At 45.4% G+C, this 15,150-nt stretch overlaps 1 protein-coding gene across 5 annotated transcripts in view; it reads right to left on the reverse strand.

Moving 5' to 3' along the window:
* Nucleotides 1-1,143: 1,143 nt before the first annotated feature.
* Fbln5 (fibulin 5) overlaps nt 1,144-15,150 on the reverse strand; it is a 68,762-nt gene continuing 54,755 nt past the window's right edge. For 4 of the 5 annotated variants that reach the window (XM_021178950.3, XM_029484933.2, XM_085830622.1 and 1 more), the window contains exons 8-11: nt 13,636-13,758; nt 12,535-12,661; nt 9,111-9,306; nt 1,144-2,110 (exon numbers count right to left, since the gene is read on the reverse strand). In XM_021178950.3, coding sequence (XP_021034609.1) covers nt 1,949-2,110; nt 9,111-9,306; nt 12,535-12,661; nt 13,636-13,758 — 608 coding nt within the window. In that variant the 3' untranslated portion in view covers nt 1,144-1,948. The remainder of the gene's footprint in view (nt 2,111-9,110; nt 9,307-12,534; nt 12,662-13,635; nt 13,759-15,150) is intronic. The other variant, XM_085830624.1, reaches the window with a different exon arrangement.

A 15,150-nucleotide genomic window follows, 5' to 3' on the forward strand; every position in this document is an offset into this window, starting at 1 on the left:
GTTTTAGTTACGGGGAAAAGTGAGGCAGAGATGTGTTGTGGTCTGAGACACACTCTGGTTAAGAAAGGCTGGGGCTGTTCAGATGTAGGTGGTAATGCTTTTTTGCCTCTGCTGAAGAATCTGATTTGGGGGTAGTATACACTTTTAATCCCAGCACAAACAGGTAAACGAAATCAGATCTCTAAACTCAAGACCAACCTAGTCTACATAGTGAATTTGAGGCCAATCAAGGATACATAGAAAGATTCTGTCTCAAAAAAAACCAAATAAGCAAAACACACACACACACACAAACCTAATCTATTGCCTACTAGCCTAGGGGTCCAGGGTACAGACCTGGGTATCTTGGAGGAATTTATCTCCAAGAGGTAGGATAGGAGCCTCCGTAGCCTGGTCCTTCAGGTGTGTCTTTGAGTCTCAAGGAACACATTTTCTCCTCCTGTTGTCTCCTATCCATTCCTGAGAATGTCATGTGGACAGCCATCTAACCTGGTCTCATCTCTGTGTCTTGTGCTCTTTACATCTGCCTGGGGAGAAACCCGGAGCTCCTGACCATCGAAGGGATGACAAGATTTAAAAGTTCTGGGAGAAACTGTACAGGTGCTGAAGGCAGGGTAACCCACACTTGGGCCACACTAGCCACCTCCCCCCACCTCTGACAATTCATCCTCAACTTTGCTATTTATTCCTCTTTAACAAATCTTGATGCTCAGGCCCCACCCAGGATCAATAGCATCAGTTTCTGGGGATGGTTCCTGCTTAATCAGGCTTCCCTCTACAGAGGGGCAGGGGCCACTCACTGGTTTACAGGGATTTGAGTATGTTCTGGCCTGTATCCTTAGTATCCTTGGCCCTGTGTCCTGTGTCCTGTGTCCTGTGTCCTGTGTCCTCTGCCCTCTGCCCTCTGCCCTTGGAGAGAACCCACAACAGACCACATAAGAAAGCAACTATGAAAAATCTTGGGGTGGATGCTGGCCCTCACTTCTCCACCATCCTCATTTCTCAGTTCCCCATCTTTTGCCATCTTGATTCAGTTACGAAGGAGGTTTCAGCCCCTCAGAGAACTTTCCAAGCCACTGCACAGATTAAAACCAACCACAAGCACTAAATTATCCATGGAGTCATAATTAACCAAACACAAGATTTCTTCAAATATTTAATCAGTCTGGATACCTCTGTCTTCCAACGCAGTTGGGTAAAAACTCTTAAGAAAGCATGATTAAGGGGCCTTCATAAAAACTGGACTAAGATGCAGGGAAGGATGAGGTTGGAAAGACTGAACATAGCATGTATCTGAGGCCTTTGGAAGGAATTCTACCCCTTTAAGAAGCCTCGAAATGACTAAGAAAAGGTTAAACACTCATACAAATTTTAAAGACAACTAAAATTTCTTTTATGCTGAAAATACCAGATGTGATTTTAAAATAGACTCTATAAAAACCTTTGATCCTACTGTGGTGTGTTCCCATAGCCTTCTCAGAACATGCAAGAAGCAAACTAGCTATACCCAGCATTTCCCAAGAGCCCATGAGGACTTTTGCAAAGCAGCAATGCAGCAAGAGATGGAGGAAGGAGGGGAAGAGGTGAGAGCAAGCCACTCAGTCTTTTGAACCTTCGAGGACTCATACCCCAGCAAACCTAATCTATTTTCTTTTTTATAAAACGATGGAAATAAATGGAAGGCTTTGAAGAGTCACTGGCAACCTCATATCAGGGGCCAAGATGAACACTTTTAGATAACTGCATCATAGGAACTGAGGGCAGGATGTCCTTCAGAGTGATCATCTGCAATAGTACAGATGTGGGTCAGGATGCTAGGCTGATGCCCCCGGGAGATATTCAGCAGGAAAGGTACAATGTCTGTCTCGCTCTCATTCTTGCTGGTTTCCTTTCTCCTCCCGTCCCTCGGTGCTGGTGAAAGGCAGTGTTGGAGGCCTTAGCCAGAGGCTCAGAACGGATACTGCGACACATATATCCGCAGTCGGATCACGGAGCTGCCTCTGAAGTTGATGACAGTGTTGACAGTGATCATCTCCAAGTCCAGCTGGATGTCCCGAGGCCCTTTGATGGGGCGTGTCATCACCAGGGTAGCACTGATAGGCCCTGTTTGCTGTGGACAGAACCAGGGGAACTAGTCAAAAATGTTAGTGGAAGAGATGTCTGGTGGCAGCAACCTCAGTGAGGATGCTGTCTTAGCCTGCTTCCGTGAAGCTAGGTCACCTGGGCACCTCAGTGGTGCTGGGCTTTTTCTCAGCTTTGCCCACTCTTTACCTGGTAGGTCTCACCTGAAAGATCATTCCCTAAGGCAAGCCTTCTCTGATTCCCAAATCTAAGTCAGACCCTGCCACAAGGACTTTAGCTTTGCACATGAGTGAATTATTACTGTATATTGAGAGAAATAATGTCTTACAATATATAATCATATGTGTTGCAGCCTTGGTCCATCTCTGCATCCCTAGAATACAGTGTGGTACCACTGTTTAGAAACATGGACTTTTAGGCTCACCAAAGACCTATTGAGCTAGGATCTGTAGCTTATCAGGTTGCCGGGTACTTGGTGGACACATAAATAATTTTAAAATGCTGACCTAAAAGCACCAAATTCTGGGATAGGGTGTGATGGGGGCCAGTTGCCCTTATGTCAGGATTATCCTAAAGGCATAGCTCATTATTCCATTCTATAGACAAACAAACTGAGGCCTAGTGGGTTAAATAATTGATTGGGGTCATCCAGGGGTAGAGCTGGAGAGTTCCATTTCATTTTTTCCTGCCTGGTTGTAAACCTCCACCTCTTTTTCATTATTCAACAATTATCAGAAGAGATGATAGACTTTGAGTCTTCTCCCTTGTGATGCCCTAGATAGAGGTACCCAGGACCAATGCCACAGACAGATACTGATGTCTGCAGAGGAAACAGCATGAGTGAGAACATGGACAGGCTGAATTATCACTTCTCAGAAGCTGCAGTACCCAGAAAATAAATAGAACAAACTTCATGAAGTCAAGGAACTTGGCCTGGATGAAGGCACACTACGCATCTACTTTGTCTCCATAGAGGGAGGGCTCCCCATAAAGCTTGGCACCTCCTCCAAGATCGCTCACTGGTGTGACAGAGGTGGGGCTGCCAGACAGGTATGGGCCAAGCATTAGGCCTGCCTTGTCCATTGGGCTATCAGCCATTACAGCCATGCAATTTCCTCCTGGCACCGGCTTTCAGTATTTCCATCAGCATACACGTAATTGGTACCTCCTTGTGCAAGTACCTTATGCGGACTTCCTTCTCAGCCCTTTCAAACTCAGAGCCCAGGGCCAGGACTTCAGTGGGGACAGCTGTGCGGGGAAATGGCCACAACATTCACCCATTCATTCATTTTGTCAGTTTGCACTGTCTGCTTCAAGGCAGGCCAACGGTTTTAAGGACCTTGACCTGAGAAGGTGTCTATGAGAAAGACAATTTGTAGAGATGCATGTCTGAATGGGAAGTGGAGCAGGGAGAAGCTGCCAGGCTATTCTTTTGAACAATGTCTTACGTGTATGAGATGGTGCTAGACCCACGTAACCTTAGAAGTCACTGAGTGCAGACTGGCAGGGCCAGAGCTGTGGCACCTGGAAGTGCTCAGGTGCCTTCTAGGACTGAGGACAGTCACCTCCCCACCAAACTCAGCTTTTTAAGGTATTACTAAAATACCTGCCCTAAAAATCCTGGTCATTTGGTGGCTAATTCAAAACAACAGAGAGAGCATAGCATATCTCATAGATGGAACATTTGCCTAGTATGTATGAAATCCTCAGTTTTATCTCTAAGATCTTACACATCCCAAAATGAGGGTCATATGAGGCCAGGCATTTGGCTACAACTTTTGCCCATTTCTTACTGAGTCCTACACTGTAAATAAGATAAGAGCTATGACCTTTATATCCATAAGGTCATACATGCGTGCAATACTAGAGTATCTGACTCTAAATGTCTTTTTAATCAACAGGTCCTCTGGCTCTCCATTTCCTGCCATTGCATCATGGCATGCATTTGGCTTTGTTAGGTTGTTCTTCAAGTGCACCTCAGAGTGTGTGCTTGGGCAGAAGCCATATCATGCTTGTGTCTGAATTCCATGCCTGGCTCAACTCTGCTATAAGTAAAGGTACAAGATGTGTGCAAGTGGATGACCGAGGAAAGAGTGAAGTCAACCGAAAGGACAGCCCACCTGATCCCTGTCACCATGGGCTAGACATAATGTAGCACAGTCTAAATGATATTCCTTCTCTTTCTTCTACCTCTAACTGCACCTGTACACCCCCTAGGAAACACTAATGCATTAGACTTAGACTTCTGTCCAAGGCTCAGCTCTTGACAGACTGCTCATATGACCCCACAGGCTATGCCTGTAGAGACGCATGTGCATGCATCCTTGGGCATGTACGTATAATATATGCTCATGTGTATATGTATGCACTTGTGAGCATGCATCCATATGTTTGCATGTGGATGGGTGTGTGCGTGTGTAATTGCAAGTGTAATATGGCTTGTCTACTGACAGAATGCTACTCCCAAGTGCTTCTTATAAAAACCAATGAACATCAGTATGGGAGAACCTGAATGGCCACATGATACTCCAATTGCCTGGGTAGCATTCCCAACTTTTCCAGGCTCTCAGAGGTAATGGCTTTCTTACAACTGCAGTAGCAGTAGCAGTGGCAACAGCAGTGTCCACTTACTAAATGCTTTCTATTGCAACAGGATGTTCTTCTTAGACCTTAACACTAGAAGAATAAGTCAAAAATACTCCACATTCAAGGCCCTGAGTAATGGCTGCTGGTCAGGTTGCCGGGGCAACCTGCCAACTTCACCACTGAAAATCTATGTGGACAATAATGCCATAAAGAGAGGTTTGATGTGGCAAGTAGCCAGCCAGAGACTCTATTGCCCATACAGGGAAATGGTAAGTGGGACACCCATAGACATAATAAGTGTCAGCAGCAGCAGCAGCATCCAACATGGTGTAGCAAGGATTTGAGTGTCTTCCTCAGAACAGGCATGATTTCTGGCTACAGTGACAAGATATGGACCCTGTTTGTCCATCTCGCCCTGTGTCCATCTCACCATCTATGCACCCTGCCTCTAATCCTAGAGAATCCAAAAAGTAGTGCTATCCTTGCTGAGAGAGGAAGAAAGGGGCCGTAAGGACTGCCTCACTAGGGGCAATCAGAAACTTGACACTGAAAGATACAGAGGTTGTAGTTTCTATGAAAGTCAGCAAGGACTTTGGTGAAAGAGAATGAGACAGTAGGACAGTTGTCAAGGAACATTCCTGGAGTCTTACAGAAGCAAGCTGAGATGATGTCGCCTAGGTGTGCACAGTTTGAGGCAGCAGGGGAGAAAATGGGCAAAGTGCTTGACAGGTTCATGCCCTCCCCTCAGCCTTTCACATTTGTCAGCTTCATCCCGTGTTCCAGATGCCATGCTAAGTGAATGACTTCAGCTAATCCTAAAGCAAATAGCATTAGGATCTTCTCTAGTGATCAGGAAATTGAGACTGCAAGCAATTAGATAACATGCTCAAGATAACAGGATTGGGGAAAACTGGAGAAGACCAAGGAACAGGACTTAGCCCCGTCACAGTAAACAAAAGGGAGCGGCCTCCTGAGCAAGGTTCTGAGCTCTGGACAATGTTATGCTCAGAAGCCCGTTGATCCCATCAGTTTCAGTGTGCCACTCTCAAGCCCTGTGACTTCCTCAGGTCTCACCCAAACCTTTGTCTGGTCTCAGGAGCAGTCTTGGAGACCTTGGCTTCCTCCCCCACCCTTAAGACCCTTTGGTTATTTTTATGGCAGGCCTGTGTCCCTTTGTTGCTTCTATGCCTCTTCTGAATAAAAATAAAAAGAGTTTGCAGGTCTTTCTTGGTCATAGGGAGATAGAAGCTACACGTGGCTTTGAGCTCAGTGTCCAGTGTTCCTTAGCTGCTCTAACAATCTAGGCCCAGAGGAAATTCCAAAGAAAGGGATCTCTCTCCTGGCCATTCCATCTAAAGGGTAGTCTCCTTTTTCTACCATCCCTGGGCACCTCTCAGGCTGGTCACCAGAGTGATTATGGGGCCTGGGGGATTTTAGTGGGTGGCATTCAAAGGAAGGACCTGTTGCCTAGACAGGGAAGCCTCTACAGAGCTCCTGCTCTGCCTGGGGCTGGAGTTTAACTGAGGCAAGAATTAATGAAGTCTTAAATCCCTAACAGGGGAGAGCCATCTCTTTGCCCCATAACTAGGACTCCTGTGTTTCCAGATGTCCTGACATGGGCTGACTTATATTGAGAAGACAGTAAGCCCATCAAGACTTGGCAGGAGTGAGTTTCTTGCACATACCAGTGCATATAAGCTCAAGGAAGGATAGACACACACATGCATGCATGCATGTATGCACACATGCAGTCATGCACATGCACACACATGTACCATCTATTCATCTCTTTCAAGTCCTTCACTACCTCTGCCAACTTCTCCCCAAGCCTTTGATCCTTCTGCTTTGGTCTGAGCCAACTCTAAACTAGCTCCACAAGTCAGGTGGTCACAAATGACCTGATTCTGTTAGGTTATTGCTGATAGTAGATAATGTCTTAGGGATGAGTGAGAATACACTACTCCCTAAGATTGACAGCTTCAGGGGCAAGCATGACGTTCAGAGATATGGCTCTGTCATAGGCCCTTGAATAGGTCTCAAATTAACTGTATAAAACATCCATAGGCCTGTTCCCAATGGTGACTCTAGAGGATCATATACAGGCTCCTGGGTACAGTGGACCAAATTGTGACCATGAGGTTTCAATTCAGGTGAGAAGTAAATAGTGTTAAGAAAAAAAATTTTTTGAAGATGATTTTAAGAGTCTGAACCCAGGGAAACTGGTGTTCCTGAGTCACAAGGCTCTCTGTAAGAGAATAGCAAAGGGTACTCAGCCATATGCAAAGAAGGAGGCAGGAATAATAATGTCTAAGTAGCCTGGAGTGACTAGGCCACAGTCAGGATGTGATGGATAGTTTTATGTCAACCTGACACAAGCAAGAATCACTGGAGAGGAGGGAGCCTCAACTGAGAAAAGGCTTCCATAAAATGAGATGTAGGCAAACCTGTAGGGCATTTTCTTATTTGATGATTTACTGGAGAGGGCCAAGCTCATTGAGGGTGGGCTGGTGGTCTTGGGTTCTATAAGAAGGGCTGATAAAACTGTTAGGGAGTGAGCCATAAGCAGCATGTCTAAGTGGCCTCTGCATCTGCTCCTGCCTTTAGGCTTCTGCCCTGTTTGAATTCCTGCCCTGACTTCCTTCAATGATGGACTATAATGTGGAAGGAAGTTAAACCAAATAACCCTTGCCTACCAGCTTGCTTTGGTCCTGATGTCTCATCACAGCAATAGAAATCCTGAGACACAGGACATGTAGTGATCACCAGAAACTAGAAGACATAGGAAATGCTTCTCCTTTAGACATGGGACATACAGCCCTGCAATGCATTGGGGTAGATGCAGAAATAACTTCAGACATTTTGAGTTCCAAAAGTATAAAGAAAAATATTTCTGTTGTCTTAAGCTACCAGGTTTGGGGTCATTTGCTACAAGAGCCACAGAAAGGAATATCCAGTCATGTTGTATATGTCGTGTGTGTGTGTGTGTGTGTGTGTGTTCATGTACATGTAAGTGTTATGCATATGTGTGTATATGCATGTAAAACAAGAAGACAACATCAAATGTCTTTTTCTTTCTTAATCGCTCTCTACCAATTTCCCCTCTGAGACAAGGTCTCTCTATAGCCCAGGATGACTTAGATATTGCTACGTAAACCAGGCTAGCCTGGACTCCCAAAAATCCATCTACCTCTTTCTCCACTCTCTGAGTGCTGGGATTAAAGGGATGCCATCATGCCTGGTTCCACTTCTTTTTTGAGGCAGGGTCTCTCACTGAGCCAGAAGCTCACCAATTCAGCTAAGCTGGCTGGCCAGTAAATTTGAGGGATCCCTGTCTCCAACTGCCAATGCAGAGAGCTCAGGTAGATATTACCCTGGCTTCACCATCTGAAAGAGGTTGTCTATAGAGATGAAGCTCTAGAACCTTCCCCCAACAATGGTTACATGCATTCTACAATATGACAAAAATGGTTATAGGCCATTCAGTGTAGGTAAGTCATTCCAGGGACTGAAGAGATGAGAAGTCCAGTCATGTGAATGTCATGATACTAAAGATATATCCATGGAGTGGTACAAAGGTATACCCACAGCATAGTATTAAAGGTATACACATGGCATAGTATTGAAGGTACATAATTTATTATGCAAAGTAAACACATTTTAGGACATGTACTATCATGTTTTCAAACTTTTTACAGTGTTTTGTATCTGAGCTATTTCATATCATAGCTACAGGTGCTAAGCAGCACTTGCGATGTGACAAGTGCCAGGAAAGACATTATATTTCGTTTTAACTAGTTCAGATTTTAGGAGTGTCAATGCTCACTCTGTAGAGTCAATAGAGTCCACACCTGAGAACTATGCTTTTTTTTTTTTCTTTTTTGCTGACATTTACATCCTAGGAGAGTGAGGACATAGGGTTTTTTTAATGCTGTATTTTCAGCTATTAAATATGCATAGTAAGTTATAATATACTTGTCAAAATGTAAATAAATGTGTAAGCAAAGGAATGAAGTCCTTTTCATAGTTTTGAAACTAAAACCTGTCATGGCCTAACTTCTCCTTTCACAGACAAGACTCCTGGGAGACACGAAGGAAGACCATGCAGAAAGTAATAGACAAGAGTCTCTGAGCACTGGGCTCCTACCTCCTCTCTGCTTTCTACACTTCCTATATGATATATATACACACACACACACACATACATACACCTGCTTCCATGAAATGTGACTGTAGGCTAGACCACACAAGGCTGTTATTAAAGATAGAAATCACCAGATAGAGGGTGAAGGTAGAGAGCAATAGAATGAAGACAATCAACATTGATCTTTGGCCTTGACATGTGTTCGCTCTCGTGAACGCACATACACACTCACGCCGGTGCACATGCACAAAGACAGTGGCCTTTGTTAAAGATGGCAGCCATGGTTCACACTCCCTCTTACCCGCATATAGAACTCTCGACCCTCGTTGCCAGATTTGATCTGGAAAATGTAATAGGCACCAGGGTATCGGGTTGTTGCTTGCATCTGGAAGATGTCAGCAGGAACGGAGCGTCCTGACACCACATCCATGTCCCGATACAGGATGGTGAATGGCTGGTCTCTGCAGCTGGTGTGCTCAGCAGGACACATACAGCGGCTGACAGGAGAGAAACCATATGAGTTTCCAGGCACTGGCTGTGCCTCCTCCCTCACTTGAAAATAAAATCAAATTGCTCTCATCATGTAGTGGTGTAACTGGAAACCACCTCTGCTCCCAGTTTTAATCTGAAGGCTTCCTAGAATGGAGATGAGATCTGCTTCCTAGACCGTAGCTTTCTTGGCATCAGGTAATCTGGCTACTAAAGAATGCAATTGGATCTCTGGTCATCTGAATCCTGAAACATTCTCCGGTATGCTTCGTATGCATCATATATTCAGACATGTGCTGATAGTCATATAGCCCTCACTTCCCAGTCAAGGACATGTATTAAAAATATTTAAAAGTGGAAGCTGGAGAGATCACTCAGCAGTTAAAAGCCTTGGTCGCTCTACTAGAGGACCCAGGATTGATTCCCAACACCCTCATGGCAGCTCACAATCTATCTTCACTCCATTCCAACACATGGCAGCTCACAACTGTCTGTAAGTCCATTGCCAGGGTGATCTGAGGTCTCTTCTGGCCTCTTCGGGTACCAGGCATGCATGTGGTAGATAACATGCAGGCAAATATACCCACATACATTTTTTAAAAAAATAAAAATAAAAGGTATATTAGGCTGATGGTTCTCAGGGATGCTTCACATTCTCTGTTGCACTCAGCTCAGCATGCATGGACTGTAATTTAAGAGCTCAGAACTCACTGGACACTCAGAAATTCAACATTAAGTAACATCCATGCCCTCAAGCAGTTTAGACATACACATTCTTAAACACAAATATTTATAATACAAAGCAGATAATTTCTAACCCTAGGAATAGCATAACCCAACAGAAAGCCATAGGCATCTGTTGCCAAGGAATGCCTACTAGAGAACCTGCTGACTTATCCATCTTCCCTCCGTTCCTGAAACCCCCCTCATGGGACAGAGTGCACAACTGGAGGTACATACAAAAAAGGCATCTGGGCTTAGAACTTATTTTGGAAGTGGAACTGACAGTGTTTGCAGGTAGACTGGAAGTTAAGGGACAATGACCTAAAAATAACAGTGTTCACCCCTCAGTGCTGGCCACTCTGTCACTCATCTCTCACCTTGGCCTCTGTGATGGCCTCCTAACAGATTGCCCCTTGTCAAGCTAAGTCAGGTTACACGGTCTCCTGCACTCTTCAGTGGTCCCTCGGTGAAGCTCGAGTGAAAACTGAACTCAAGTTTTAGCGTCTATGGACTCTAATGAACCTTGTGGATTTGTCCACCCTGCCCCTAACTTTCTCAGGCCACTTCTCTTTACCCTTCCTATGGGGAAGGAGCTCAACTTCCTGTGATCCCTGTAGGCTTTAAGGCCACCCTGGCTTTAATCGCCTTTATACATGCTGTTCCCGCTGCTCTTCCAGTCTCTTGTTAGTTAATGTCAACTCAACTTCCCACCTATCCAAAGGTCATTCTCTCAGTGGGGCCTTTAGATTCCCAGAACAGGTCCAACTTCCTCTTTCCTGGTCTATAAACTCCTCACTCAGTCTGCCATTATGTATTCATTCATAAGCCAATCTGCTTGCTGTCTTTCTCCACTCCTAGACGTTTGGTGGTCTCAGGAAGCCCACATAGCCAGAAATGAGCGCAAATTGGACTGTAGAAGGATTTCTGGTGGTTAGATAAAAGCAAGCATTCCTCTGGAACTTGTGGAACAGGTTTTCTGTCCCCAAAAAAGTCCCTCCCTGACACTTTGCCTTCTATGCAGGATATGTCCACCCTCTGGTCACACTCTCTCATGCTTTCTCCTGCTCTCTCACTAGCTCTTGCTACCTCCACTGTTTTCTCCCACTCTGGCTTCCCTTGCCCTGGCTATGTCCAATCTGTTTCTCTTTCTCTCTGCTCTGGGCTCTTCCAGTTGTCACTGGATATGTTCTCCCTCTTAGGGTAAAAGCCTTGCCCCATAATGGAGCTGCTATGCTGGCAGTTTCTTTACTGTGCCTTCTCCCATGCGCCATTAAGCTACAGCGCCCAGCTCAAAACAGAGCGCCACTAATAGTTAACACGCAAAAGACTACAAAGGATCATCAAAGTATCATGTTGTTAAGACTGCAACCGAGCGAGCGGCCAAGTCAAGATAGCCCTGGTGCCAAAATGATCACATTAAAATGTCACATGTCAGAGAGAAAATAATTGTTTCCTAAAAGAAAATTGGAAAGGGGAGTGATGACTCCCAGCTGAAGAGGATCGTGAACAGCTGGGAGAGGGGCACTGAGTAGAGAGATGAAAGATGGAGTTGGTCTGGCCACGAGGAGATGGAAGAAGAAATGCCTTAAATCTGGGAGGAAGTATATGCACAAACTCGGGGAGGCTGGGCCCACTGGGTGTTGGTCAAGGTGAGAACACACCTTGTTCCAGCTGGCAGTGCTCCTGTACAGGACTCCTGAGCAGACAAGGAGCTGGAAGCAGATGGCCATCACGTGGCTCTGGGGCTTAGAAGGAGGAAGTTACCAAGCTTTTTCGGGGCAGAGGTTTCACTAGTAGCATCTGATCAAGCCTGCTAGTTGGACAACATCAGTTCCCGAACCAGAGAGACCCAAACATGGGAGAGTGGCTTAGTGCTCTATTGGGCTACTTGGGGATCTGGAATCAGAAACTGGAAGGTCCCTGTTCTAAAGAGGAAGTACTACTTAGAGCAACACGTGACAACACCTCTCAAGGAGCCCCCAGGCCTGACTTTGTCCTCATCTTTGGTCCATTTTTTTTTTTAATCACAGCAGGAATTTTACTTGTAAGCCCTGAATCTTCTTTGAGAGAAGAATGGGATGGCTGTAGCTGATCCAGTCCTTCATCTCCACTGTGAGGGTTTGCAGTTGCTGAGGGGAGGGGGCTCATAGTTGACTGTAGAAAGGAGGGAAGGTGTACATGTATGTGCTGTATGCTGTGCACGTATGCTTTCCATGCAGGATGAGGAACAGAGATGGGCCAGCAGCGGGGGTAAGGGGAAAGAAAAGAAACACAGAGGACTCCAGGCCTGCAAAACACATCCCAGTAAAAATCAAATGGTTGAAGCTGTCTTCTCAATGTTATTACTAGCCATGTGATGATTTAGTAATTGGTCTGCCTTTAGGACTTCAGAAACTTGACTAGAGCAGATCTCCTGACTCCTTGGCTCAGGAAACCTCCTTGATAAGATACTGACAGTCTCCTGAGCCAGGTCCCCATTCCCTTCCACTTCCCAAGGATTAGCCTTGACTTACTTTTCACCAATCAGGAGATAAGGCTCCTCACAGCTGATGGGATCAATACATTTGAAGCCCCCTTGTAGATTGTAGCACGTCTGCAGTGAGGTACACGTGTGGTTTCGGTGCTCACATTCATTGATATCTGAAATGCAGGGTAGAGAAGAAGCATGGTGTTAGCCCTGGACCAGCTATGGGGGGGAGGGGGGATGAGAGTGAGAGCCACTTGCATCTTGTCATCCAATATGGCAGCCATTGGCTCCACACAGTTATTAGGCACTCAAAACATGGGTAGTGAAAATTGAGATGTGCTTGTAACAAGAAATAGACACAAGATCTCTATGTTTTAGTAAAAAGAATTTATAGCATCTTATCAGTGACTTTTATATTGAGTATATATTAAAACTATCCAATGTTTGGACTCATGCCTTTAAACAAAATATAGCATTAAAACTGACTAGATCTATTTGTCTATATTATTTTTCGTGTGGCTAGTAGATTAGGTAAGTGAAAAAGCCCACGTTCATAGTAATTCGAGTGACATTTCTGATGTCTGTCACCACCATGGATAATTCTTACATGTTGTTGGGAATAAAGTTAATAAAGGGGCAGTCATTCTGCAAGGGATCAAGTGCAGGACTGTCAATCTCAAGAAGGCTTAGCCATTTTGTATTCAGGGTCTGGACCCTGTGAGGAACCCCAGTATTCAATCTCTAGGAAGTCAGAGATAGCCAGCTAGACAAGCTGCCTTCAAGGCAACACGAGAAAGCCGACACTGATCACTCAGTGGGACCTAGCTAAAAGAGGCCTTGGTTAGGGCCAAAGTAGTCATTCTTGGGGTTGCAGGGTCGATCTGCCTGGCAAGATAGAAACCATCCCTCAGAAAGTGCCACCTACCTCTACAGAGGTCATTCTAGACATGTAAATACCCCCCTCTCCTGGCCAGAGGACAGGCTACTCAGAGAGAAGAGAAAGATATCCACTCAGACATCCTTCCCAGATCTTCCAGGCCCAACCACACCCAACTCTGCCATCTTCCTGAAGCAACAAGATTCCACAGGAGAAGACATCCAGACGACCACCTGAGTCAGCTCCACCAGTCCCTGTGGACAGCCTTACCCTGGCAGCTTCGGTTATCATCCAGCAGGACGTAGCCTAGAGGGCATGAGCAGAAGTATGAGCCAGGCTGGTTCACACACTCGTGTTGACAGAGGAACTCGGAGAAGCTGCACTCGTCCATATCTGAGAGTAACAAGGTATAGCTGTTGGTTATTTTCACCGACTACCTCTCTTCCCTAAGAGACAATGACTTCAACGCTACGAGGTTGCCAATTTACTTCTTGATCACATCTACTGATGGTGAGCTTACTCCCTGTCAGGACACTCATTGGTATTTGAGTCAAGGAGCAGAGCAGGTACAATGCTTCTGGTGGCCTGGCTGCCTCAGATGTTCCTTAGAACAAGAGATACAGCAACATCTAGCCAGCCTGGAACCATCCTGCAGAGGAGGGCAGGGGGCAGCACTGTCCCAACAATGCTACCATTACTCTGCATAGACTTTGGCAGCTGACATAGGAGCAGGCATTCCAGAAAAGCCAATTCTTGATCACACACAGAATTTGGCAATACAGGCCCCATTTGCGCCTCCTTTGACAGGCACGCCAAAAAAAACATGTTTTTCTTGCATTTGTTGTTTCCCGAAAATTTGCTTTCCCTGGTTCCCATGTGGCATGTCCTCTGACTACTCTGTAAGTCACAGACCACTGATGGCTCAGATCACCCCGAGAGTACTGGCATGAAGGAGACTGCCGCTTTGTCTTTGAAGAACCCACATATCACATGACTAATGTTTTCTTTATCCAAGAAGGGAACCTCTCCCCATTTTTCTGAGCTGTCTCTTGCCCATGGGTGAAGAGTCGGTGGATTTAGGATGTAATTCACTAACTGGAGTTAGCATGCTCCAGTGTTATCCAATCCTCAACCAGCTTTGCAGAGAAATCTGGGGGTCTCCAGCTCCACCCCATCGTGACATGTCACCAATCGTTTCTGTGTAGTTTGTGGGTTTCATTAACTCCTTTATGAGATGTCAGTAGTGATATCTATCAATTCCCAAGGCCTATTGTGTATCAACCACCACATTAAATGCTCAACATGTCTCATATTTAATCTCTACCTCAACCCTGAGAAGAAGGTGTTATGACTATTTGAATTAAAAGATTTTTTTTTAAATGAGGCTCACAGGATTTTGGCAACTAGACCAAGTTCATAGATCAAATGATTAAATAGGAGATCATGGATCTGAATGCAGAGCCTCAGAGCAACTCTGACGCATTTGATGAGGTAACATCCCCTGAGGATCTAAAGTCGTCAGATCTGGGAGTGCCAATGTGCAAGGAGAAATACCCCAGCAAAGTTAGCTCCAGTGTAGGAAGGAAAATCCCACCCTACCTCCTACTGGATGAAGGAGGGCCCCCAACTCACTACACTCTGGTTTGTCTTAATATCTGCAATTCAAGAAATCCCAGAAAGTTTTTTTCCCCACAAAGGCCTGTTAGCTCTACCCTCCACTGAAAAGCTGAAATAGAAGCCAGGTGTCTGGCAGGGAGTACACATTAGGCCATTGCCATTCCTCCG

Source organism: Mus caroli, unplaced genomic scaffold (assembly GCF_978045245.1).
Source record: "Mus caroli unplaced genomic scaffold, Mus_caroli_1 scaffold_14, whole genome shotgun sequence".
Lineage (NCBI taxonomy): Eukaryota > Metazoa > Chordata > Mammalia > Rodentia > Muridae > Mus > Mus caroli.